This window comes from Penicillium cataractarum (assembly GCF_028827025.1).
Source record: "Penicillium cataractarum strain IBT 29864 chromosome Unknown utg000010l, whole genome shotgun sequence".
Lineage (NCBI taxonomy): Eukaryota > Fungi > Ascomycota > Eurotiomycetes > Eurotiales > Aspergillaceae > Penicillium > Penicillium cataractarum.
In genome coordinates, this window is record NW_026622746.1 from 1,334,866 (window position 1) to 1,358,427 (window position 23,562).

A 23,562-nucleotide genomic window follows, 5' to 3' on the forward strand; every position below is an offset into this window, starting at 1 on the left:
CATCCTCCCGTACTAAAGGAGTTTTATATACTGTACTAAATAACTAAAGATTTGCGGATAATTATAATTATACAAGGTGTAAGTAACCACTCTGATATTATACCATGGAAAAATGCTCTATATATTATTGTGTAAGAATAAAGATGAAAGTGGTCTAAGATAGCTGGGTTTTCCAAAAGGCTTGTCAAATACTGTAGATTATGTGGAACATTATTACAGTCTGACTTGGCAAGATGTAAGCAGAGTATATTTTTGGAAGATCTGCAAAGCGTGAGATCACCAACGCCACATACCAGATGACGGGGATGGCTCCCAACGGTATACGTCTGACAAGCGCCTAGACGATCTGATGGATTACACTGCATACATACTCAAGGGTGGACATGCTGCATACAGTATGAGGTCACACATTATGTAAATTGTACACACACAGTAATATATAGTATCTACTGCATAATTATAATGCTACTCTGTATCGAGTTGACATATCGGTTGCCGTGAGACACTATATTAATAGCAATCAATCACATTTTTTGTGGCCAGGAAATTGACGGCGCTTGGCCGTGTCTCAGGTTGATAGGGCTTGGGGCCACTCGAGGGGCGGGAATGGGATGGAGTACTTAGTATTAGGTTTGTTACACGGCCAGTGGAAATGATTACTATCTCCTTGACTTTTCTCTCGGTCGGAGGTTACTTTGGTACCGTGGAAGGATGAGAATAGAATAATGGGGGTTAGGTCTCGTCCTGGATCGATCGCAAAAATCAAGGTACGGAAGATCATTCTAGTATTGTTACTCATACTGTAACTTGCCAGAATTGATCCACCAGAGCGTCTAGAACGAGGCTTTATGGGTGGCGATCGACGTGTCTTGTATGTCTAGACTGCAGAATGTGTGGCGAAACTTGGATAGAACTGCAGGAAGAGTTCTCTAGCTACGTGTCTCTGGTATGTACGTAAATGGAGTATTATTACGTGTTGCGAATCAAGTCCATGGTTATATCCAGTTTCAGGTTCAGCCCGATCTTTAGGCCTAGGCTGTGGCTGGTGGTCCTGCAGGTACGGTACCTTGCGTTTATCACCACTCAGAGTAAGAATAATTACAATACTGTAATTATCTTTCAATACACGGAGTACATACACTCCCCCTCGACGTCCTAACTTCCGACTTCCACTCCCAGCAAATATATTATTATCCCGCTACACTGGCCGTGGCTGAGCGTGGCGTTGGACTGGAGCCATCATGCCCGTATTTAACATTATTAGTTCCTATTTCTTAACCAATCCAGGAGTAGTCCAGGCGGCACATAACCGTGGGAGCTCGAGTCCGGCCCGCTGGAGCTACTCCACTAGGCCCAACCAAGGTTTTTGGTGGTGATAGTAAATAATACAAAATTGAGCTGGAGAGAGAGAGAGAGAGGGAGAGATAGCTACTGTAGATATATCAAGAAGAGAAGAAATCACAAATAATAGGGCTGAATGATCATCAAATATAGGTAGTAGCGAGGGTAAAATTAGAAAAAGACCAAGCAAGAAGGACGAGAGGAGGAGGAGTCTAGACTCTGAAACGCGCCGGGGCCAATCAGCCTTGCTTCAGGGGCAACTTGGACCCCCTCCTCTCTCTCTCTCTCTCTCTCTCTCTTCTGTATCTCTTCCACTTCTCTCTCTTCACTAATCACTCGCTACCCCCCCCCCAATCGCTTGCATCTAGACTCTTTTGCATTGCTATTTTCATTTTTCCTTTCCCTTTACTCGTGTTGGATCCCAATCCAGTCTCTCGTTCGCCTCGACAAGATCCACCAACTTCCCTCGCTGTAACTCCGTTTCGTTTCCAATTTCTTCTCGACTTTTTTTTTTCTTCCTCTCTTCTCGCAGGTTGATCCTGCTGAGTCTCCTTTTTCCGCGACAAGAAACCCTCCCGTCTCCGATTTGATACTTTCGAATTACGCGCTTAAATCCTCTCTCGCTTGAACCCGTTTATGTCCTCGCGCGCGATCTCAACCAAGATCGCCTGGTAATTCGTGCGAAACTCGGCCTCCTCCTCTAGATCGACTCTGGTCAGATATGCGGACGACCATCTGGGCCCTGCTGGGCCTGGGTGTTGTACTACCCCAGGCTCTGGCCTCCGACACACTCAGCACTTCGGGCTTTTCTCTGTGCATGCAGGATTCCGAGATTGAAGTGCAGAAACTCGATGTCTCCTATACTAAATCTACTCAAGAAGTTGTCTTCGATGTGGCTGGTACCAACTCGAAGGAACAAAATGTCACCGCCACCCTGACGGTGACCGCCTATGGCAGTCAAGTTTATTCGAAAACTTTTAATCCTTGCGGGACTGAGGTCCATGTTGCAGAGCTGTGCCCTGGTAAGGAAGACCTTTGCACTTGATGATTCTATCTCGTCACCAATACTGTGAAAAAGATTCAATCACGAAATCAATTCTTCAAAACGAGAGGCATAGGCTAATTCCTCTCACCCTCTTCAGTTCCATCGGGTCACTTCAGTGCCTCGGGCTCAATGGCTGTTCCCGACGAATATGCAAGCCAGATTCCATCAATCGCCTTCAGCATTCCCGATTTGGATGGTCAGGCCAAGCTGACTCTCACCTCAAACGGCAAGGACGTCGCCTGTGTGGAATCCGAACTTTCAAACGGTAAATCCACCGATGTGAAGGGTGTCGCATGGGCAACGGCTGGTATTGCGGCGGGTGCATTGGCCTTGAGTGGTTTGTCTGCTCTCGGTAGCGCTGGTAGCACCGGTGCACCCTCCTCCAGCCCGTCGGCTGGCGACGTGGTGGGATGGTTTGGCTCCGTGGCTACGAATGGCATGTTGAGTGTCAGCCACCCAACCATCTATAAGAGTTTCACCAAGAATTTTGCCTGGAGCACTGGGTTGATCCCGTGGTCCAGCATGCAAAACTCAATCGACGCCTTCCGAAAGGCTACCGGTGGAAACACGACCCATGAGAGCTATATCTATCTTAGCGGCCTGAGTACCGCCTCGTCATCGAATGGAACCTCTTCCAAGCGCAGCCTGGATCTCGTGTCCCGTGCGGCAAACTTGATCGCGCGCTCCAGCTCCAACTCTAGTTCCTCGGATCTCACCGACTGCGGGTCCGTGAGTGTCAACAGTTTCAAATGTTATTCAGAGGAGCTCTCGATTCCCTCGGCAAACATCTTCATGACCGTTCTCCTTGTCTTCGCCATCGTTGTCGCCGTTGTCGTCGTGGGTATCCTTTTGCTCAAGGTTATCCTCGAACTCTGGGCGCTGTACGGTAACTTCCCCAAGAAGCTTACCGAGTTCCGGAAAGACTACTGGGGTATTATGGCACGTACCATTACCAACATGATTCTCATTCTCTACGGCATCTGGGTCATGTACTGTGTGTATCAATTGCGGAATGGTGACTCGTGGGCTGCCAAGCTCCTAGCTGCCGTGACACTGTCCGTGTTCACAGCGCTTCTGGCATTCTTCGCTTGGCGCATCATTTACCTGGCTCGCAAGTACAAGAAGGCCGAAGGTGATACCACCGGTCTGTACGAGAACAAGGAAACCTGGCGCAAGTATAGTCTATTCTACGATAACTACAAGAAAGATCTGTGGTGGCTGTTCGTACCGGTGATTGTGTATGCCTTGGCCAAGGGATGCATTATTGCTGGTGCCGAAGGCCACGGTATGGTCCAGACCATTGGCCAGTTGGCTGTTGAATGCTGCATGTTGGCCTTGCTCTTGTGGAACCGGCCCTATGCCACCAAGTCCTCGATGGGTATCCACATGACTATTCAAATTGTGCGCGTCCTGTCCATCGCCTGTGTGCTGGTCTTTGTGGAAGAACTCGGTCTCTCCCAGACTACCAAGACCGTGACCGGTATCGTGCTGATCGTCGTCCAATCTGCTCTTTCGGGTGTTCTTGCCATCCTCATCGCCGTCAATGCTATCATTGTCTGCATTCGGGAGAACCCTCACGCCAAGAAGCTCCGCGAAGCCGGTATGTGCAGACAGTCCAAACCAAAACCTAGACCCTGTCCATTTGCTAACATGTCCATTTTAGAAAACGCCAACAAGGACCTCGACGATCTCACCCCACTTGACGCACGCGAGTCCCTTCTGATCGACCATCCGCCCAAGCGCGACTTTACCGAGATGAGCAAGTTCAACTTCAACGCACCCTACGAGCCATACCGGGACCACCCAGTCAACCGATCCAACTCGACTGGTAGCAACGACCGTCTCGTCTACGCCGACTACGGTGTCGCACACGGCCGCAGCCAAAGCCCCGAATCCCGGTCTTCACTTGAAGGCCGGAAGCCAACTGCCCCCGGTTACGGCATGGCCTATTAACGTCACGACGCTGCGTCCTTGTTGAAACTTCTTTCTCCTTTCTCATCCTGTGCATACTCCGCGTAAAAAGAACCACGGAGATACACATCTTGCTTCTGTCTGATTTTATTTAGCGTGTTTCATGGCGGACGGGTTTCTCTTGTCTATGATTGTTGAACCTTTCTTACAACACCATCTAGACTTGATCAAATCTTCGCCCCTGTCTTTGACTGTTTTTAACCATCATATTCCCACTCTCTTACTCTCTTTCTGACCATATGTCTCTGACTCATTCTTTTGACCCCTTCTTGGTCCTCTACCTTGATCCTGATCTTGTCCATCGATCGACCCTGAACCTGACCTGAACCCCCCACCTTCTTTCCTCTCTGAACCACGTTTCAGCGGCTTCCTTTTCTTGTCCATTTCTAGCTTGGTGAAAACGTGTTGCTTTCTTTTCTCTTTTGGTTTCTTGTACATGTTATAGATTTTGATTGCATACATCATTGTCAAATTATTCACTTTTATCTTTCTCTATACTTTCGGTTAGTCTCTGTAGCCTCGTCAGTGGAAAGCTGGGAATCTGTAGATCGAGATCTTGACTTGATTGTCATTCCTTGATAATCTTTGCATACACCTAACCAAGGACATAACTTGACGAGTCCAAAACAAGACTCCATTCCCACACAACCCTTTACTAGCAGATAATATTCACCATCCAGACCGTGTCGAATTATATCCTTAATCTACGATACGCACACAACACAAATATGTCCTATCCACAACGAACAAATCACGAAGAAGAAAAAAAATAGAGATACATCCCATTTTAATAACTCTGGACAAAGAACGGCAAAAAGGGAGGAAACCACCACCATGTCGCGCATATCTCTCGCATATTGCCCCAGAGGGCAACGGATAGAAAACAGAAACACGGAAGAAAAACGAAAAGAGAAGACCCAGAAAGCCGCACCTGTAGACTTGGTTCCTTTGAATGGGGGTACCAGGAATGGAATAGGAATAGGAATAGGAAAAGAGGAGGGAAAGGGATAAGACATAGGAGCAGGTCGCATTTGAAAGAAGTAGCATGGCAGCGGAGTGAGATTCGAAGGCTCAAGTCCAGGGTTCCCGGGGTTCATGTTCATGGATAAGAGGGACAGGGGAGATGTAAATAGGGGGAAGAAGGAAGAAGAAGAAGAAGAAGAAGGAAGACATAGCATAGAAGAAACAAGAAAAGAAAAGAGAAAACACCCCCAATAAACCTGATCCCCGGAAAACCCGGACTAGACTAGATACTCCAGATACGATCTGATACAGGCACAGCGAAGGCTAAGCTGGGGGTTTTTTTTACCGAGAATAAGGGTGGAATCCACGGTGTCCGCCACGACCACCGCCGCGGTAGTTTGCGCCGGGCTTGCCCGCGTTGCGTGGGCCCGTTGGGGCGTTGGCGGGGGCTGCGCTTTGGGGTTGGGGGGTTGCGCCTGTGTATGGAGAGAAAGAAAGAAATATGTTAGTAAGGTATGTTCATCAAGTAGAAGAGAGTAGAATAGAGGGAGGAGAGAAGTTCTGTACATACCACGACCCATGCTTCCACCACGAACCATACCCTGCGGACCGGTGGGAATATTCGGCTGAGGAACCTCGTCATACATACCCTCCCACGAGGTTGGACCACCCTGCTGATACGGCGAGTAACCGCGGTTGGTATCCATAACGCGGCGCGCCTGCTGTTGCTCGTATTTCTGCTGCTCAAAGGCAATTTGTTCCTGCGCATTGTAGCCCGGTCCCCCGGGTTGTTGGCGGTTATATCCCGCGCCGGAAGTGGCGCCGTCACTACCAGCTGCGCCGCCCTGTTGGCCCTGGGGTTGGCCCTGCATTTGCTGCATCATGGCCGGGTTCATCATGGGCATGGCCTGTTGAGCACCGGGCGAGGCTGGGTTGGGGCTCATACCGCCAGGCTGCTGCTGTTGCTGCGGGACCCCCTGTTGCTGGGCACCGCCCATCTGCTGTTGCATCTGCTTCATCTGCATCTGCTGCATTTGCTGAAGCATGGCCGGGTTCATCGCGCCCATATTCATTTGGCCCCCGCCCATGGCCATCTGCTGCTGCATCATGGCAAAGTACTGCTGCATGCGCTGCCAATACTGTGCCATCATCTGCGGCGTCATACCACCTGCCATACCCTGCTGTCCGCCAGCGCCACCACCCTGCTGGGGGCCCGAATCACCGCCGCCCTGGTTCATATCGCGGTAGTTATCGCGGCCGCCGCGGCCGCCGCGGTTCTCGTCGCGCAGGTTACCGCGTGGCTGGGCCTTTTTGACTTCGATGGGTTTGCCGAGGATTTCGAGGGGGCGGGAGAGTGCGTTTTCCACGGCGGCTTCGCTGTCGAAGGTTACGAAGCCGAAGCCGCGGGGGCGGCCGGTGTCTTTGTCGATCATGAGGGTTGCGTCGATGACGCGGCCGAATTGGGTGAAGAATTGTTTGAAGTCTTGTTCCGTGGCTTCTTGGCTGACGCCGCCGACGAAGATTTTGCTTGTTTTCTCTTGTTCGTCGCGGGGGATGGCGCGCTTGGGATCGATCTGTGGGGAGATTGTCAGTCGGTGGATTTTTGGAGAAGGGATGGGCATGGAAGTTGATGATTATTTTCGGGGGAAGAAGGAGAACATGGGATTTGTGGTGGTGTTCTTCTTGTCCCCGTTTACAACGACTTCTTCCATAATTTGACTTACAATCTTGCCATCCAGGTAATGCTCCTTCACCATGACCGTGTTGACAGTCTTGGGATCGCGGAAAGTAAGGAAACCGAAGCCGCGAGAGCGTCCAGTGGCGCTGTCACGCATCACAGTGCATTCCTGGACTTCGCCGAATTGCGAGAAGTAGTCACGAAGGGATTCTGTAGATACCCCGGGCGGTTAGATTCAGGTCATTACTCCATGATGATGCTCTTTTGATACTCAAGAGTATCATGTATCATCGAGTCATGCTCCTGCAGGCATATGTAATACGTACGATCCGTGGTCTCCCAGTTCAATCCACCAATGAACATTTTTCTATAAAAGCCTGTATTAGCAGTCTGCTAGCACGAGTCTCGAATGACAAGATAGAACATGATAGCAGAAGTCTCGATGGGAGAATGTAGATGGAAGGGTAGAATATAAGTGTCAATATCAATATCAATGTCAATGTCAATGTCTCTGAGTGCTTTCTGGGTGCTCTGGCTAGGGAGCTGGGTGGCGCTAAGCTGCTATTCACGAATACAGCTAATGCTGAACTGAACTGTCTGGAGATAAGCCTTTTCCAAGTCTGACGAAGCCAGGAGCACGAAGTCTCAAAGTCAAAGCCTTGAACTCCTTGTCCTGTCCACGGCGTTCCCATCTTGCAAGTATACGGTGACTGCCATGTAGTGTAGCCCCATGTATCCAAAGGAAAGGTCCGCCATTTGCTTTACATGAGCAATTGAGTCTTGTCTTGGGTCCCGAGTTGATCGAATATTTCCATCTCTTGATCTGGGCATGTTCTTGTGGGATACTCGTGGGCCACCGAGGATATTGAAACCAGATGGAAGACTGCGGTAGCGAGAAGTGGGTTTCAGGCGAAGAAGTGAATTTTCACTGTATCTCTCTGTCTCTCTGTCTGTGGTCTGTCTCTGACTTTGCTAACAGAATGTTCCCGAAATATGGAGCATGGGTATGAAAGCCCCTCCACCAGACAGCGTTGTTACTTCTTGCTCTGCTCTATCAACTGTATCGACAAGAAGCTATATAGTATCCGCTGTACTATATGGTGGCTCGCAACAAAGGTCTGCAGCAGATGCCGATCTGTCTCATGTAGTCTCTTCTTCTTTTCGGTTGTTGACAGCTTGATGTGCTCTGCCTCCAGACGAGGGCTCACTGATTCTGAAGTATCTTCCGAGATTGCTTCTGCCTGATCTCCATGTTCTGATAGACACCGCCGATGATGACTTGTGAAAAAATTGATAGAGAAAAGAAAGAAAAAGTTTTTCCAGAAGGGATGCCGGTGACCTTGGGACAAGATGAGGTTATCCCACACATTTGCCCACCCGTTGAGTTGGCCATTCATGATTGACCATGCATAGCATTCTCCCAGCGACCTTAACCACTTCCCATGATTTTGTAGTATCATAGCATTGCGTAGCCAACCAGCTCCCAGAAGGCTGTATTGTGCACCGTGAATAGCAACAAACGCCACCGAGACACACCAGTAGCGCATATAGCCAGCACATACGCACCAGTCATTGACGGTGGAGAAATAACAAAAAAGTGGATTAAGCATCATACGGGGGGCAGTTTCACTTACCCGTCTTCCTTGATTCCCGTTCCTGATCGAGGCTCCTCATGCTCCACCGGGTGTCCCACCGCGGGGTGCTGGGTTTGGCCATGATCCGCTCCGTTATAGCCACCTGCATTGTAGTCTTGCTGGGGAGCGGCGTGTGTGGGGTATGTGTCCACGGGCGAAGGATCATAGCTCGGGACGGCGGACTCGTGGACAGGCTGTGCAGGGACTGCTGCCGGGACAGGCTCTGCGGGCTTTGGAGCCTCGACCGCGGAAGTTGCGCGGTTTGTGGATTCGTCGGCATCGTAACTGAGAGACGAGGATTAGCCAAGGGGTCTTTAAAGTGAGGAATAAGCACGATTCATACAGATCCGCGAAGAGATCGTCCTCGAGTCCCTCCGGGTCAGCCATGGTGCTGAGGGGTTAGTGATTTGGGTAGAATAGCAATGGACTGGAAAGTGAGTCAAGACTGATGTTGACCGTTGGCGAAGAAGGAATCAGGGCCTTGGAAACGTCCAGAATGCGTGGGGGAAAGAGAAGTTGGAAGTTCGTCAAGAAGCGAAGGGAGGGAAAGCGGAGGAGTAAGTGGCTTACATACGCACGGCTGCAGTGGCCAAACGGGCAGGCCTGGCTACCAAGAACTACAACGAACATAGCTTACTTCTGATCACGAGTCTATTGCTCTAAACTTAAAATTAGTATTTTATATTTCAAATTATCCATAACTCGTCTTCAATTGACAATTGACTTCGCTGCTGCATCTCTCATAGCTCAAGAAGCGTATATGTTTTAGGAAGGCGGAAACCAAGGCGGTCAGGGGCATATCCCGTATCCTGAGGAAAGTGGCTGCGACTGGCCGGTCCAGTTGCCGACGTCAACAACTACAATACCTCTCGACGTTTCACTCACTTGCCATTTTGAATCCTAGGCATTGAATTTGGGCTCACGTTCTGTCTTGCAATGCATTTCTAAGTTTGCCTTGTCATATGGCCCCCGGCTGGAGGAGAGAACAAGACAGATATCCCTGGGCCGCCCCGCATTTGAGCTGAGACCACTCCAGCTTGACCATCACATCAGCAGTAGCTATGGCAAACAAAAAGGGTCAGCAGGTAAGTAGCTCCCAATATCGCACGAAGATAAATGATCGAATTGAGGGTTGATCATGCTTCCAGGAAATGGTTCAGGTTGGTACGTAATTGGCTTTCTCCCCCGCAATTGCCTTATGGATTCTCCCATAACTAACGCAAGCTGGTGGCCGCAGATAACTCCGAGTATGTATTGCATGACTTCCCCGCTTGTTTCTTCTTCTTTGTTACCTATTGGATTCATACTAATCGCTCGCTAAAGACGCACCGAGTCTCCTTTCTGGGCTGGTCGGAATGCATCCCTGAACCAGGGTCCGCCCAAGGTCTACGGCCAGAACACCGTTGTCGGCGCTTCATACTCCCACGCCAACATTATTCAGTTAGTACCCTTACAGACACCATGAACCTCGCGTCAATTACCCGCCATATTCCTGATCAATCAATTATAATCTGACTGTTTGTTCCGATAGCGGCACCTCGTCTCACCAGCGAACCAAGACACCGCCCCGGCCGACGGGAAATGCCCCGTACCCCGCGTCGCACCTGGCGAATCGATCGGGAAACGTGGTCGCCTCGCCTCCCCGACAAGCATATCCCGGAATCATGACACAGGGTGTGGATGAATGGAGTCGAGATCCTACGGAAGAGGACGATGACGAAGATGACGACGACGACGAGATTGTGTACGATGATGACGAAGATGAATTCGGCCTTCCAAGTCTTGCTAGCATGCGCAGAAAGAAAGCAGCACCTTTTAAATCCAAGAACCTGGATTCTGGGGGATCAATGGGAGGGAATCCCACCTCTTTGGGCTTCGGGTTGGCTGCTGCCAATAGACAGCGCGCCAATAGCTCCGATATCGCCGAAGAACGAGGAACCCCAATGTACCCAACAGCGCGCAAGGGTGAAGGCAAAATCCTCCGTCCTCAGTATAAGGATATTTTGCAAGGTCAGACATTGGATACATTCCAAGAAATATCAAGGTGCGGCTATGCTGACATAGGATCCTTAGATCCCGCAAATGCGTTGAATCTTATCAATCACTCTCCCCCGCCTACCAATGCCTCCCCCAAGGAGAGAGAGATACATTCTAGCCGTATCACGCGCATCAACAAATTCAAGCGCATCCTCCAGGCTAGCACCGTGTCTCTTACCGACTTACGAAACCTGGCATGGTCTGGAGTTCCCGAAGAGGTTCGGCCGATGACCTGGCAGCTATTGCTTGGGTATCTCCCAACGAACAGCGAACGGCGCATATCAACCCTTGAACGAAAGCGCAAAGAATACCTTGATGGAGTACGACAGGCCTTTGAACGTGGCAGCGGAACTGCTTCGAAAGCCCCCGCCTCAAGTACGGGACGCGGAAGAGGATTAGATGAGGCCATCTGGCACCAGATTAGCATCGATGTTCCTCGCACCAGCCCTCATATCCCGCTTTATGGCTACGAAGCTACACAGCGATCCCTAGAACGCATCCTCTATGTGTGGGCTATTCGGCACCCAGCCAGTGGCTACGTTCAGGGTATCAACGACCTAGTCACACCATTCTGGCAGGTCTTCTTAGGGGTGTACATTACGGATCTCAATGTTGAAGAAGGAATGGACCCGGGCCAATTACCTCGCAGCGTTTTGGATGCGGTCGAGGCTGATACGTTCTGGTGCCTGACAAAATTGCTTGACGGCATTCAGGACAATTACATCTACGCACAGCCCGGAATTCACCGACAGGTTAAAGCTTTGCGGGACCTGACAAAGCGCATCGACTCGGCCCTGGACAAGCACCTGGAGCAGGAAGGTGTGGAATTTATGCAATTTAGTTTCCGGTGGATGAACTGCTTGCTCATGCGGGAAATGAGCATAAGAAATACGATTCGCATGTGGGATACGTACATGGTATGTTCTTGCTTCATGTTTTGCCTTTGAAGTTACTTGGTACTGATATTCGTTGCAGGCTGAGGAGCAGGGCTTCTCACGATTCCACCTTTATGTTTGTGCTGCATTTTTGGTTAAATGGACGGATCAATTGGTCAAGATGGATTTCCAGGTGAGGATTCTCCTCAGAATTGCTCAGCAGATTTCAAATCCAGAAGCTAATATATGTACACAGGAGGTTATGATGTTTCTCCAAGCATTGCCTACGAAGGACTGGACCGAGAAAGATATCGAGCTCTTACTGAGCGAAGCTTTCATCTGGAAGAGCTTGTTCCAGGACTCACGCGCTCATCTTCGACCGACTGGGAACGAGCCTCCTGAAAATGGTATCTTTTATTGATAGTAATCATAATTCATCATTCTATTCCCGGTCCTCCTTCGAATTTTTGATGGCCCGGTGGGGTATGTGGGGAATACAAAGGGGGGTTTCAATCAGTTGAAGTGGATGCCCTTTTGGTTGAATGCCCACAGCAGCTTCAAGAACTCATTCTCGTCGCACATTCTGGCGCGCTTCTCAGCCAGGCCGGTCTCATCCTCCAACACTTGGCGCACCTTCTCGCGCACCAACTCCGAGACCTTGCCTCGCTTCTTCCGCTGGGGCTTGCTGAGTGCTTGTTGGATGCGGGCGTTGGCCTCTTCCTTGAAAAAATCGGGGACATCGTCATCGTCGTCCATCTCCATGACCTCATCAGCAGGCTCGTCCTCGCCTTGTTCCTCTTGCTCCTGACCCATATCCATGACATCGCCCTCGGCATCCTCGACGGGGCCATCCTCCACTGGAATATCGTGCTGGGCACACCACGTGCGGTAATTCTGCTCGAGCATATTCATGATGCTGGGCGTACCGATGAAACTGGCCCGTAGTGTCTTGTTCTTACGCACAAAGGCAATGCGCAACAGACCATCCCATTCCTCATAGTTGATCTGCGGCCTCGGGACCTTGGGCACCATGCGAATGACGCTGGACTCGACCAATGGCGGGGGCTTAAAGTTGTTCTTGCCGACCTTCATGATGTGATCGATCTTGGCCCACATTTGGGCGTTGACGGAAAGTCGACTGTAAAGCTTGTCGCCGGGCTTGGCGAATAGACGCAGAGCGAATTCACGCTGGAACCTAGAGAGGGGGAGAGTGTATATTAGCTTTGTTATCCGCAAGGATGAATTGGATATATTTTGAACGTACATGAGAACACAAGTACGAGGAGCGGGCGTTGTGGCGAGTAGCTTGAATGTGAGAGGGGAAGAAATCTGGGAATAGTCAGTATAGTGCTATAGGCCCCCTGAGGCTATAGCATAGCTATAGATCATAGTGTAGCAACTCACCTGATAAGGCGTGTTACTGATGCAGACATCAAAGTATGGAAGCTCCGTCTTCATCACGTCTCCGAGAATAACCTCCAGACGCTTTTGAGCCGGAGTACCCTGGAAACGCTTGGTGACTTCGGCAGCCATTCGAGGATCCAACTCCACCGCGATGACCTTCTTGGCCTTTTCGAGGATCTTTGCAGTCAAGTTACCAGTACCGGGACCGATTTCGAGGACGATCTAACGATGGAAATGTTAGCGCGGTTCTTTTTCCGTCGTGTCCATTATTACTCACATCGCTCTGCTTGAGATCGGCCTTGTGGACAATTCTATAAAAGTTGAATTAGCTCGAGTCCATCGATAGAAGGTATATTGAAATGAGTACTCACTGTTCAGCAATACCTGGGTTCTTCAACACGTGCTGGCCGATATCTGTGTTCATCTTGAAGATACTGTGGGCAGCCTTGGTCTTTGCAGCGGCGTCCGCATGCGCATTATTGCGCTTTCCCTTTTGAACCTTGGGCATCTTGAATGGATTGACTCGCAGTCAGTCTCAATTCACTGAAAGAACCAGTCTGAAATTGCAGCGTTTAAAGGGCGCAAGGAGAAGTTCACGAGTCCCCGCGGGCGTAGTTTAAACTGTGGGCAACTTTTTTTCCATTGCGATAAGATTATCGGCCTCGGGCCTACTTTTCTACGGGCGCGGCCCGCCTTCATCTCTCTCTCTCTCTCGCCATTCGACCTCCAGCCTCGAAGCTTGAAGCTTGCTTTCCGTGCCTCAACATGGCGTCTGGACGGAAGGACTTTCTCAGCCAGCAGGCGCCTGAGAACTATGTGGCCGGTCTGGGTCGTGGTGCTACCGGTTTCACCACGCGATCTGATTTGGGTCCCGCGCGCGAAGGTCCCACGCCCGAACAGATCCAGGCCGCGCTGACGAAACGAGCTGCGCTTCTCGGAGCTGCTGCACCTACGGCTTACGGCGATAAATCTCGAGAGAAAGGAGGCAAAGAGGAGAAGGCCGAGGAGGAGGATGAACGGTTCCAGGATCCCGATAACGAGGTCGGTCTGTTTGCGTACGGACAGTTCGACCAGGAAGACGATGAGGCGGATCGCATTTACCAAGAGGTGGATGAGAAGATGGATCGGCGACGTAAACTTCGAAGGTTAGTTATCCCCCCTCTCCCGGCTCTGTTGTCCCTCAAAACAACTTGTTCATCGGGCCAGTTCCCCGTTGTTTGGATAGAATACCGACTTGAATCGTTCGCCACCTACAGGGAAGCTCGAGAGCAACAAGAACGCGAGGATTACGAACGGAAAAACCCGAAGATTCAGCAACAGTTTGCCGACCTGAAGCGATCGCTTGCCGCAGTCTCTGAAGAAGATTGGGCCAATCTCCCCGAAGTTGGTGACCTTACGGGCAAGAACCGACGAGCGAAACAGAACCTTCGTCAGCGATTCTATGCCGTTCCCGATAGCGTTATTGCAGGCGCAAGAGATTCGGCCCAGTTTGACACGACGATTGCCGACGATGGTGCCCCGGCCGATGGAGGAGAAGGCGCTAGTGATGGGACGATGACGAATTTCGCAGATATCGGTGCCGCTCGTGATAAGGTTCTGAAGGTTCGACTTGATCAGGCAGCGCTGGGTTCGTCAGCTGAAGTCGCCTCCTCGGGAAGCGCAACCAGCATCGACCCCAAGGGATATCTTACCAGTCTGAACCAGTCGGAGATGAAGGCTGGCGAGGTCGAAGTTGGCGATATCAAGCGAGTGCGAGTTCTGCTGGAGTCTGTCACAAAGACCAACCCCAAGCATGCACCTGGATGGATTGCCCTTGCGCGTCTGGAGGAGCTTGCAGGCCGAATTGTGGCGGCTCGAAATGCTATCGCTAAAGGTTGCGAGCTGTGCCCGAAGAGCGAGGACGGATGGCTGGAGAATATCCGGCTGAATGAAGGCCATAATGCCAAGGTTATTGCCGCAAATGCTATTAAGAATAACGACCACTCTACGCGACTCTGGATCGAAGCTATGAAACTGGAAACCGATACCCGGGCGAAGAAGAACGTCCTCCGACAGGCTATCCTGCATATCCCCCAATCGGTGCAGATCTGGAAAGAGGCAGTCAATCTGGAAGATGATCCCGCAGATGCCCGTCTTCTTCTCGCCAAGGCCGTTGAAATGATTCCCCTTTCCGTGGAGCTGTGGCTGGCCCTGGCACGTCTGGAGACTCCCGAGAACGCCCAGAAGGTTCTCAACGCAGCGCGCAAGGCCGTTCCTACTAGTCACGAGATCTGGATTGCTGCTGCTCGTCTGCAAGAGCAGATGGGTACTTTCGAAAAGGTCAATGTCATGAAGCGTGCCATTCAGTCTCTCGCCAAGGAGAACGCCATGCTGAAGCGAGAGGAGTGGATTTCGGAAGCCGAGCGCTGCGAGGAAGAAGGAGCCATTCTTACTTGCGGTGCCATCATTCGTGAGACTCTCGGATGGGGTTTGGATGAGGACGACGACCGCAAGGATATTTGGATGGATGACGCCAGATCTAGCATTGCTCGCGGCAAATACGAAACCGCTCGCGCTATCTACGCATATGCACTGCGGGTCTTTGTCAACCGTCGGTCTATTTGGCTCGCAGCTGCTGACCTCGAGCGCATACATGGCGACAAGGAAGCTCTGTGGCAGGTCCTGGAGAAAGCCGTTGAAGCATGCCCGCAGAGCGAGGAGCTTTGGTTGCAACTTGCCAAGGAGAAGTGGCAGTCTGGTGAAATTGATGACGCGCGACGAGTTCTTGGCCGTGCCTTTAACCAGAACCCTAACAACGAGGACATCTGGCTTGCTGCCGTCAAGCTCGAGGCAGATGCACAGCAAACGGACCAGGCTCGTGAGCTTCTGGCAACAGCGCGCCGTGAAGCTGGCACAGACCGCGTGTGGATTAAGAGCGTCGCTTTCGAGCGGCAATTGGGCAACGTCGACGAAGCCCTGGATCTCGTCAACCAAGGACTGCAGCAGTACCCCAAGGCTGATAAGCTGTGGATGATGAAGGGCCAGATCTACGAGTCGCAGAACAAATTCCCGCAAGCACGCGAGGCATACGGTACCGGCACCCGGGCCTGTTCCAAATCCGTACCTCTCTGGCTCCTCGCCTCACGACTCGAAGAAAAAGCCGGCGCTGTCGTCCGTGCCCGCTCCGTCCTCGATCGAGCCCGTCTCGCCGTCCCCAAGAGCCCCGAGCTCTGGACCGAAAGTGTCCGCGTCGAGCGGCGCGCAAACAACATCGCCCAGGCGAAGGTGCTCATAGCCCGCGCTCTACAGGAAGTACCAGCCTCCGGTCTACTCTGGAGCGAGAGCATCTGGCACCTGGAGCCTCGTGCGTCCCGCAAGGCACGCAGCTTGGAGGCCATCAAGAAGGTCGAGAACGATCCTATCCTGTTCATCACAGTTGCGCGAATCTTCTGGGGCGAGCGACGGTTGGAAAAGGCCATGACCTGGTTCGAGAAGGCTATCGTAGCGGACAGCGACTATGGCGATGGATGGGCGTGGTATTACAAGTTCCTGCAACAGCACGGTACAGAGGTGAGTCAAGTTCTTCAACGATATCACTCTCATTATTTCATATACGCGAATAATCTTGCTAACGGCTTCTTCTCTGGACAGGATAAACGCTCTGACGTGATTTCCAAGTGTGTCACAACGGAGCCTAAGCACGGCGAGGCATGGCAGGGTATCGCGAAGGATCCAGTCAACGCGCACAAGTCGACGGAGGAAATTTTGAAGCTTGTTTCTGAGGCGGTTAACTAAGCGATGAAATCGTCTGTTATGATGTATTAATAGCACTTATGGGGGCGTTTTGGACATGGATTGGTGAGGTGTTTGAATATAAAACATTGCTTTGCCTTTGCCCTGAATGGTTATATTATTATTATGTGCTGAACATGATGAGTATTAAATATACATTACACTCATTGTTAGAGACGAGTTTGAACTAACTCGATATTGAAACTAAGATTCCAAATAGGAAACGTACAATCCTGTCAGCAGATACTCCATATTGTACTGCTGAAGGCCGAGCTGATCTCGCTCCATCCTACTACAAAGCATAAAATCAGCTATAAAAGAGCCCATTCTCATAAATAAGTGAGGCATAACACAGGTTTGATAAAAGGCAAGGAATCATATTCATGGGTATCGAACAAGCGTGGCCCTTCCACGCTGGGCCACCGTTTCAGCTTTTTAATACCGAGGCCATCACACACCCTGCTCCTCTGCCTGGTGCCGCTGTCCCTGCACATCACCAGCAAGTAAAAGACAAGGCAAACCAAAAAAAGAGAATAAATACTGTACATCACGTTGCTGGCATGCACAGCCCAGGCGGGGAAATCAAGATCAAGTAGCAGAATGTGTTAACGGGCGAAAGCGCACAAAACCAAACTGTCAGAGGTCTTCTTCTGTACCAAGTAGTCGATTAAGTCTTGCCAGATCTGAGTTTCAATCGTTCAGATCTTCAAGAGGCAAACTCCAGAACCAAATGCATAACGTAAAATAGGCGGCCATGCTTGAAACAGGAGTAATTTGCAATGGCAGCACCGATAATTCCCAGACGCCGTGATTGTTCCCACCACCCAAGACCGGAATCAATAACGCAAGAAGAAACGCAAAAGTAAGGGGCGACAGAGGTGAATAGTGTGGCAGATGTGTATCGAGGGCGAGGGTGAGAAACAAAGGGAAAGAAGAGAAAAAGATGAAAGCAGTTGGTGGTAAGTATGGGTATCAATCTTCAGTTCCTCAATTCTCAAGCAGCCATCGATAAACAATCGTCCAGCAAGCTGCTCAGTTGCTCACGATCAAGAGCCGTGCCTCCTTCCCAATCCGAAAGGGCAAAATCATCGTCGTCATCCACATCCATCGCGTCATCATCATTAGCCTCGGCCTTGGTCTCTTGGGCTCCGCTCACCCCGTTCTCCAACCGGTCCTGCTTCTCCGTCTCAAGCTCATCTTCAAAGTATCCGCCCATAATCTGATCAATGATTAGCGGCATATGGCCCAGGACACCACGGCCCAGCTCCAAAGCGAGCCGAAGATCCCCGACACCGAGTGACCGACGAGTTGCAGCCTCTTTAGCCTCGATGGGGAGCAGCCCGGTGGCGGTATCTTTCACGATTTCGCCTCGTGTGAATGCAAGTTCCTCACGCTCCAGTTGTTGGCGGTACTTGCGCATCATCATGCCGTTGATGGTACCCGAGGGACCATTGGAGCGAGTGCGCGAGAATACCGCGGAGAGAACATCCTTGACGAAGGTTTCAGTAGCAACGGCCATGAACTCCGCGCACGGCAAGCCAGCACCGCCAGGGAGTGATTCTTCGTAACACATGGGGACCATGCGGGCGTAGATAGATTCGGCATCGGGGAACTCGCCAGAGTCTGCAGCGAGAGGCTGCGCATATCGTTTTCGAATTTCCAGCTCCCAATCTGAAAGTCCAAGATTAGTCAAAAAACTTCTGGGTAGGGGGTGGAACCTGCGTGCGATTCAACCGCACAGGTAATATTGGGGGTTGCAGAGTGAGGAGATGAAGCTGTCTTACTTGTCTTGTTCAGCCCGCCCGCGCTTGCGGGGACTTGACTTGGAAGTTTGATTTGCTTCGCCTGGTGATATATTTCCAATTCATTTGGAACCGCATCGGTAGGATCTCGCTGTAATTCGGGAAGGAGATCTCGTGTCAGCAAACGCTTGTCCTGTCTCGCGCCGGGACAACCTCGGCCACCACCATCCCCACAATGTGCATACCTCTGCGATAGCCTTGATCCTCCGACGATCCCTTGGAGGTAATTGCATAACCTCCGTCTTCAATCTTTGTTCGGCAGCGTCTCCGGAGATGGGCTTGGAGACCATAGACGGCTTATCATTAGCCGAGACCCAAGTTGCGACGCCATGGTCGGGGAGGTCGCGCGTGAGGTTTGCGATGATCGCGCAAATGAAGTTATTATGTAGATGTTCAAGTTTTGTGTCGGCGCATAGAAAGTGATCGACTCGCGACGCGTATTCATTTTGGTTGTAGTGCCCTAGAAGCGGCAGGAGGTCAGGAGGTCAGCCACTGGAAGGTTCAATTCGTCGCGGGGAGGGCATGCAATAGCAGATATCGTGATAACTTCACAGTCACATAGAGACGAAAGCACGCGCGGGGGAAAATAACTCCCATACCTAGTAGAAAGAAGGCCGTAGACTCTTTGTACTCGGCCCATTTGTCTCCGATGGCGGCCTTCAGCTCGGTATAGGTCTGTTCCAGGTCCAGGCGCGGCACTGAAGGTAGAGTCCGGGACGACTTGACCGTCGTCGATGGGTTGGATGCCGCGCTTTTGGCCGGATTAGATGAGTCTGTGCGACTCAGGGCCGCCGGATCGATCTGCATGGCAGCTGAAGGAGTGTCAGGAACGCGACAAGGCGAGGCCGAAGGGCGGCAGGTTGATGGGGGCTACGCATTCATGAAGAGGCGCGGAGATCGATCAGAGGGGATTTCGAGATAGTATGAGAAGGGAGGAAGGGCGAAAATGATGGATTGATGATGAAAAGGCGATGTGATTGATGGAAGGAGGCTTTGGAAGGGTTGGGAGGTTGGAAATGAGGTTCCGAGAGTTGCGGTTTCCCCGCCAGAAACGGATGCCTCGTCCCGGGAACAGTCAGACAGCGACGAAGTATAGGAATATCGAGAGATTGTTGCCTATTTGACTAGTTTGAACGATAGATGCCTAGCCAGGAGCCTAAATAGATTCAAAAATCTACAAAACTACAATCTACTATGTAGGTGATCATGAATCTGGCTATATTGTAGCTAATATCTACGCCATCTGCAAGACATCCTCACTCAGCACTCCAAAGAGCTGTCCGATGTCTGCAAGAATCTCGCTGATCTCTTTCGACAATTGACCAGTCACGAGAACTATACAAGAAAAGTCAGTGACATAGCCACAAGAAACGCAATACCTTGGTCACTCACTATACGCAGACAACAATGCACTATCTTCATCCGTTGTCAATAGCGAGACTTCCTGGTCCTGGCGATACCGGTAAATGCGCGCCAACAACCTGTCACGAGCATGATCAATGCTGGGAAGCACATCGCTCAGGGGGTATTCGAGTTTCATGGATGAGGCCATAACTATGAGAAAGTCAGAATAAGAACCTAGCATAGAGTTGTATGCAAACTTACCCGTAAGAAGATGGCTAATCCGAGCAGACAGCTGCTGTCGTTCCTGCGCAGTATACCTCAGGAGACTAATCTCGCCATCGGTAGCAGTCTCACTCTTCATCAGTTCCAAGTTCATCGCATGGAACGCATTTACCATGCTCCGAGTACGGCGAATGATACTCGCATAAGTATCATCTGCAAACGCACTGCGTAGCTCAAACTCCGAACCCGCCGAGACCAACAGCGTCTCCAAGCGGGAGAGGAAGCGCTCGAGTTCGAGCTTTTCACGAGCAGTCATGTATACGACGGAACGCTTTGTCTTGACCATCGCTGATAGCGGGTCACGCTTCCACACTAAGCCCAGTCGCAGCCAGAGCATGCTGAGACTATCTTTCAACCTGCTTCGCGCACTGATCGGCCAGATCACCCGCGTGATGATGATACCCCAGATACAGCCCGAGAGCACCGCCACCACTCGGTGTAGCGCGATCTCGCCAATGACGGGGTTTTGGCCACCCTCGTCTTTCGAGCCGTCCGCATCTTTCTGCGTGAGCGAGTAGGCATACAGCACGGACAGGTTATACGTGAGCATGATAAACCGGCCCAAGGGGCCGTTCCCCTGGACAATGGTGATGTAGGAGATCCAAATAGCCATCACCCATCCAAAGATGGCGAGACCATAGGCGTTACCGCGGGAAATGTACCAGGACAAGATGGCACAAGCTGCTCCCAAGCAAGTACCGAGGAAACGAGCGTAGCCCGTGGTATTCGAAGCACCAATCGTCATCGAGCAGACCAGCATGTACGACAACAAACCCCATTCGCCGCGCCAATGTTGATAGAAAGGTCTCGTGGAAGGCAAAAACGCAGGCAATGCGTAGAGTGCCGCGCCAGCACCGACCTTGATCGCGTATCGAGTGTCATCTCGGCGGAAGCACTTGAGAGATTTCCAAAGGCGATAGCCCAGTCGCTGTTTAACTGACGCCTCAGCGCTTGGATACAGACGAGCACGCACAGCGGGAGACACTCGAGCATCCGGCCTAGGCGGAGCCAGGAAGGTAGGCTCATCACCGGCGTTGGTATCTTTGGCTCGCCAAAATTTGAGCCAGCTCCAAGACCGCCCACCGGGTCTCTCCTCGGTTTCGAGCTGGAGCTGGTCCAAGACTGCGAGCAATTCGTGCAGCTGCTCACCAAATTCCAGAAGTGAAAAACTAAAGTGGCCACAGCTCGCAGACACCTCTTCCAGATCGGCTTCTGCCTCATGCGTCTTCAGCTTGATAGTTTCAATCTGCTGATAGAGCGATTTCAGGGTCTTTGCTCGGGACTCCTGGTAGAGATCCAGAGCACGGTCAAGACTCGTCACTAGTCGACTGTCCACAGAGACTTTATAGTGTGGAGCTGGACCAAATGGGATCTCGTTAAAGATTTCTTTCAAAGTGAAGGCGAGAGAGCGCTATAATGAGTTAGCTTTACGTTCCATTCCTCTTCAAGTAAAGCTTCGCTTACCATGGCCGGTCCCAGATGGGAAATGAAGATGGTAAATACATCGGCTGGGAGCAGAGGGTGTTTCGCAGACTCCAGTTTTCCATCCGAATTCGGGGTACTGAACCCTCCACTCGGCGAGAGCTCTTCCTCTGGACGCTCATCAATCGGCTCCAAGAAAGACCCATCGGGGAAAGACCACGAGCGTTCCAATGAAGCAAAGTACTCCGTTGGAAAAGCGCTCTGCTGTCCATCGGATGTCTGCGACTCGCGAGCAAGGGTTTCACGAATCAGGCTGAACTGAAGAGAAGCGGCACTGCGCAAGCCACCCATGTTGTGAGTAATATCCTGCACCCAACGCACCAACTTCTTCTCCAATCGATATTCTCGTTCCGTGCCTGCAAAGTAGTGCTCCAGTTTTGCCTCGCGCACTAGCTTATCTAGCTGGCTGTAGGCCTTTCGGTGCTTGGTTTCCGCCTCGATGAACTCTGCGGACTTGAGCTCGTCCTCAGACCCGCTGAGGAAGCTCTCCGTAATGATAGCCAGCATAATAGCCAGCGTATTTGTAGTTGTTACCAAATTTGCGCGGAGCTTCTTCCGCGCAGAGATGGGGAATATCAAAAATGAGACGGCGCCCGCGAATATGACGCCCATGATAACCATCTTCAAGACCTGGATGATCTTATTCAAGGATAGATCACCGCTCTGAACGGCGCCTTCTTTCGTCAAGACTGTGATAGTCGACAGCGCCGTGAGCGAGCAGGCCACATTCACCAGTGGATCTCCAAGTCTTTGCTTAGTCCACCCGACGAAGCCCAGGCCACCACCACAGAACACAATCAGCACCACGGCGTGACCCAGCGCAGGTAGATTCAGCGTGTCCTGGAAAAAGTTCTCGACCAGCATACTGGTAATCGACAAGAAGGCCGAGTAGAAAAACGCAAGCAGCGCGCAAATCAAGGCGCGGTACATGCTACCCTGGGATCTCGCCGGATGGAAGTAAACAGTCACCGTCGCGACCATATGTTTCCCATCCTGGTGACCCAGAAAAGCGGATAAAGCTGGGATAAACGTCGCCATAGACCCAAGCAGATAGGCTAGACTGCATTTCAAGACTCCAATGCCCTGCTCGGAGGCCACGAAGCGGTGCAAGCTTGCCCATAGCTCCTGTGCCTGTTTAGACAGCCACGTCCCATATCCATCATGGTGTGTCTCGATCTCGCCCGACAGCAGACCTCGTCGCTCCTCGCGCGCTTCATCATCTTCATCTATCGCCGTTGATCTTCGTGTGGGGTTACGCAAGCTCACGAGGCCCTTTAAGCGCTGACCGGTTCGTGGAAGGACAAAAGTTGCCTGTCGGAGCTGTAGTTGCAGTGTCAGCCATGACTGGAACCGGAAAACTGTGGTTGATCTCTCCACTACTCTGCCCTGCCCTGCGTGTTGATTACGGGGAGCTCGGATCGGGTACACACTTTGGGTCGCAACAAACGGCGGGAGCTACTGGGAGCTCCTCCAGTCTCAGACGGCGTCATTTGGGGCGGCTCTCCCGCATTTGCTTTGGAAACTGCTCGGGGTCGGGGTTCACGTTGGAGGAGGGTGCGACTTCATTGTGCAGAGCGCATGGGTACAGGAAGAAGGTCGCAGGGATGTTGCGATTGGAGATTGAAGTAGTCATTACACCGTTTCAAGTGCTTTTTTGTGGAGGTGCTGGCTCCAGCAGCTCCACACAAACTTGAACAATGCGCAGACTCGGGCCACATCCCTGTTGCGTTGGAACCACGCACCTTTTTTTGCTTTTGCTTTTGCTTTGTTTTCTCGTTTCTTATACTTTGTATGACTCGCTGATTACATTCTGCTCTTGATTATTGGATTGTTTATAAGTCAAGCCAAAGACCGCCAATATTCATTCAAGCTAGATATAAACACTCATACCATCCAGTGGCGACTCATTGCAGACCTTCTACCTTCCACACCT

At 51.3% G+C, this 23,562-nt stretch overlaps 8 protein-coding genes across 8 annotated transcripts; 3 read left to right on the forward strand and 5 right to left on the reverse strand.

The window, feature by feature from the left end:
* Nucleotides 1–2,062: 2,062 nt before the first annotated feature.
* N7496_012579 (transient receptor potential ion channel family protein) lies at nucleotides 2,063–4,339 on the forward strand (the record flags this gene model as incomplete). Its single annotated transcript, XM_056705492.1, has 3 exons — nucleotides 2,063–2,363; nucleotides 2,484–3,986; nucleotides 4,050–4,339. 3 exons carry the CDS (start codon nucleotides 2,063–2,065, stop codon nucleotides 4,337–4,339), a joined length of 2,094 nt encoding a protein of 697 aa, XP_056549390.1.
* Nucleotides 4,340–5,662: 1,323 nt separating this feature from the next.
* N7496_012580 (RNA-binding protein) lies at nucleotides 5,663–7,361 on the reverse strand (the record flags this gene model as incomplete). Its single annotated transcript, XM_056705493.1, has 4 exons — nucleotides 5,663–5,796; nucleotides 5,892–6,894; nucleotides 7,045–7,208; nucleotides 7,325–7,361. The coding sequence occupies 4 exons, from the start codon at nucleotides 7,359–7,361 to the stop codon at nucleotides 5,663–5,665; spliced, it is 1,338 nt and encodes a 445-aa protein (XP_056549391.1).
* Nucleotides 7,362–8,628: 1,267 nt separating this feature from the next.
* N7496_012581 (RNA-binding protein) lies at nucleotides 8,629–9,019 on the reverse strand (the record flags this gene model as incomplete). The annotated part of the gene is made up of 2 exons (XM_056705494.1): nucleotides 8,629–8,917; nucleotides 8,976–9,019. The coding sequence occupies 2 exons, from the start codon at nucleotides 9,017–9,019 to the stop codon at nucleotides 8,629–8,631; spliced, it is 333 nt and encodes a 110-aa protein (XP_056549392.1).
* Nucleotides 9,020–9,693: 674 nt separating this feature from the next.
* On the forward strand, nucleotides 9,694–11,995 carry N7496_012582 (GTPase-activating protein GYP1; the record flags this gene model as incomplete). Its single annotated transcript, XM_056705495.1, has 7 exons — nucleotides 9,694–9,717; nucleotides 9,781–9,796; nucleotides 9,870–9,879; nucleotides 9,956–10,072; nucleotides 10,164–11,586; nucleotides 11,645–11,737; nucleotides 11,801–11,995. 7 exons carry the CDS (start codon nucleotides 9,694–9,696, stop codon nucleotides 11,963–11,965), a joined length of 1,848 nt encoding a protein of 615 aa, XP_056549393.1. The 3' UTR covers nucleotides 11,966–11,995.
* A 62-nt stretch (nucleotides 11,996–12,057) lies between these two features.
* N7496_012583 (dimethyladenosine transferase) lies at nucleotides 12,058–13,456 on the reverse strand (the record flags this gene model as incomplete). Its single annotated transcript, XM_056705496.1, has 5 exons — nucleotides 12,058–12,739; nucleotides 12,809–12,873; nucleotides 12,949–13,170; nucleotides 13,226–13,259; nucleotides 13,320–13,456. 5 exons carry the CDS (start codon nucleotides 13,454–13,456, stop codon nucleotides 12,058–12,060), a joined length of 1,140 nt encoding a protein of 379 aa, XP_056549394.1.
* Nucleotides 13,457–13,713: 257 nt separating this feature from the next.
* Nucleotides 13,714–16,722, forward strand: N7496_012584 (U4/U6-U5 snRNP complex subunit PRP6; the record flags this gene model as incomplete). Its single annotated transcript, XM_056705497.1, has 1 exon — nucleotides 13,714–16,722. The coding sequence occupies one exon, from the start codon at nucleotides 13,714–13,716 to the stop codon at nucleotides 16,720–16,722; it is 3,009 nt and encodes a 1,002-aa protein (XP_056549395.1).
* A 991-nt stretch (nucleotides 16,723–17,713) lies between these two features.
* N7496_012585 (TADA1 family protein) lies at nucleotides 17,714–19,328 on the reverse strand (the record flags this gene model as incomplete). The annotated part of the gene is made up of 4 exons (XM_056705498.1): nucleotides 17,714–18,390; nucleotides 18,504–18,612; nucleotides 18,707–18,981; nucleotides 19,121–19,328. The coding sequence occupies 4 exons, from the start codon at nucleotides 19,326–19,328 to the stop codon at nucleotides 17,714–17,716; spliced, it is 1,269 nt and encodes a 422-aa protein (XP_056549396.1).
* Nucleotides 19,329–19,755: 427 nt separating this feature from the next.
* Nucleotides 19,756–23,119, reverse strand: N7496_012586 (FUSC family protein; the record flags this gene model as incomplete). The annotated part of the gene is made up of 5 exons (XM_056705499.1): nucleotides 19,756–19,856; nucleotides 19,914–20,075; nucleotides 20,127–21,558; nucleotides 21,612–22,973; nucleotides 23,060–23,119. 5 exons carry the CDS (start codon nucleotides 23,117–23,119, stop codon nucleotides 19,756–19,758), a joined length of 3,117 nt encoding a protein of 1,038 aa, XP_056549397.1.
* Nucleotides 23,120–23,562: the final 443 nt, after the last annotated feature.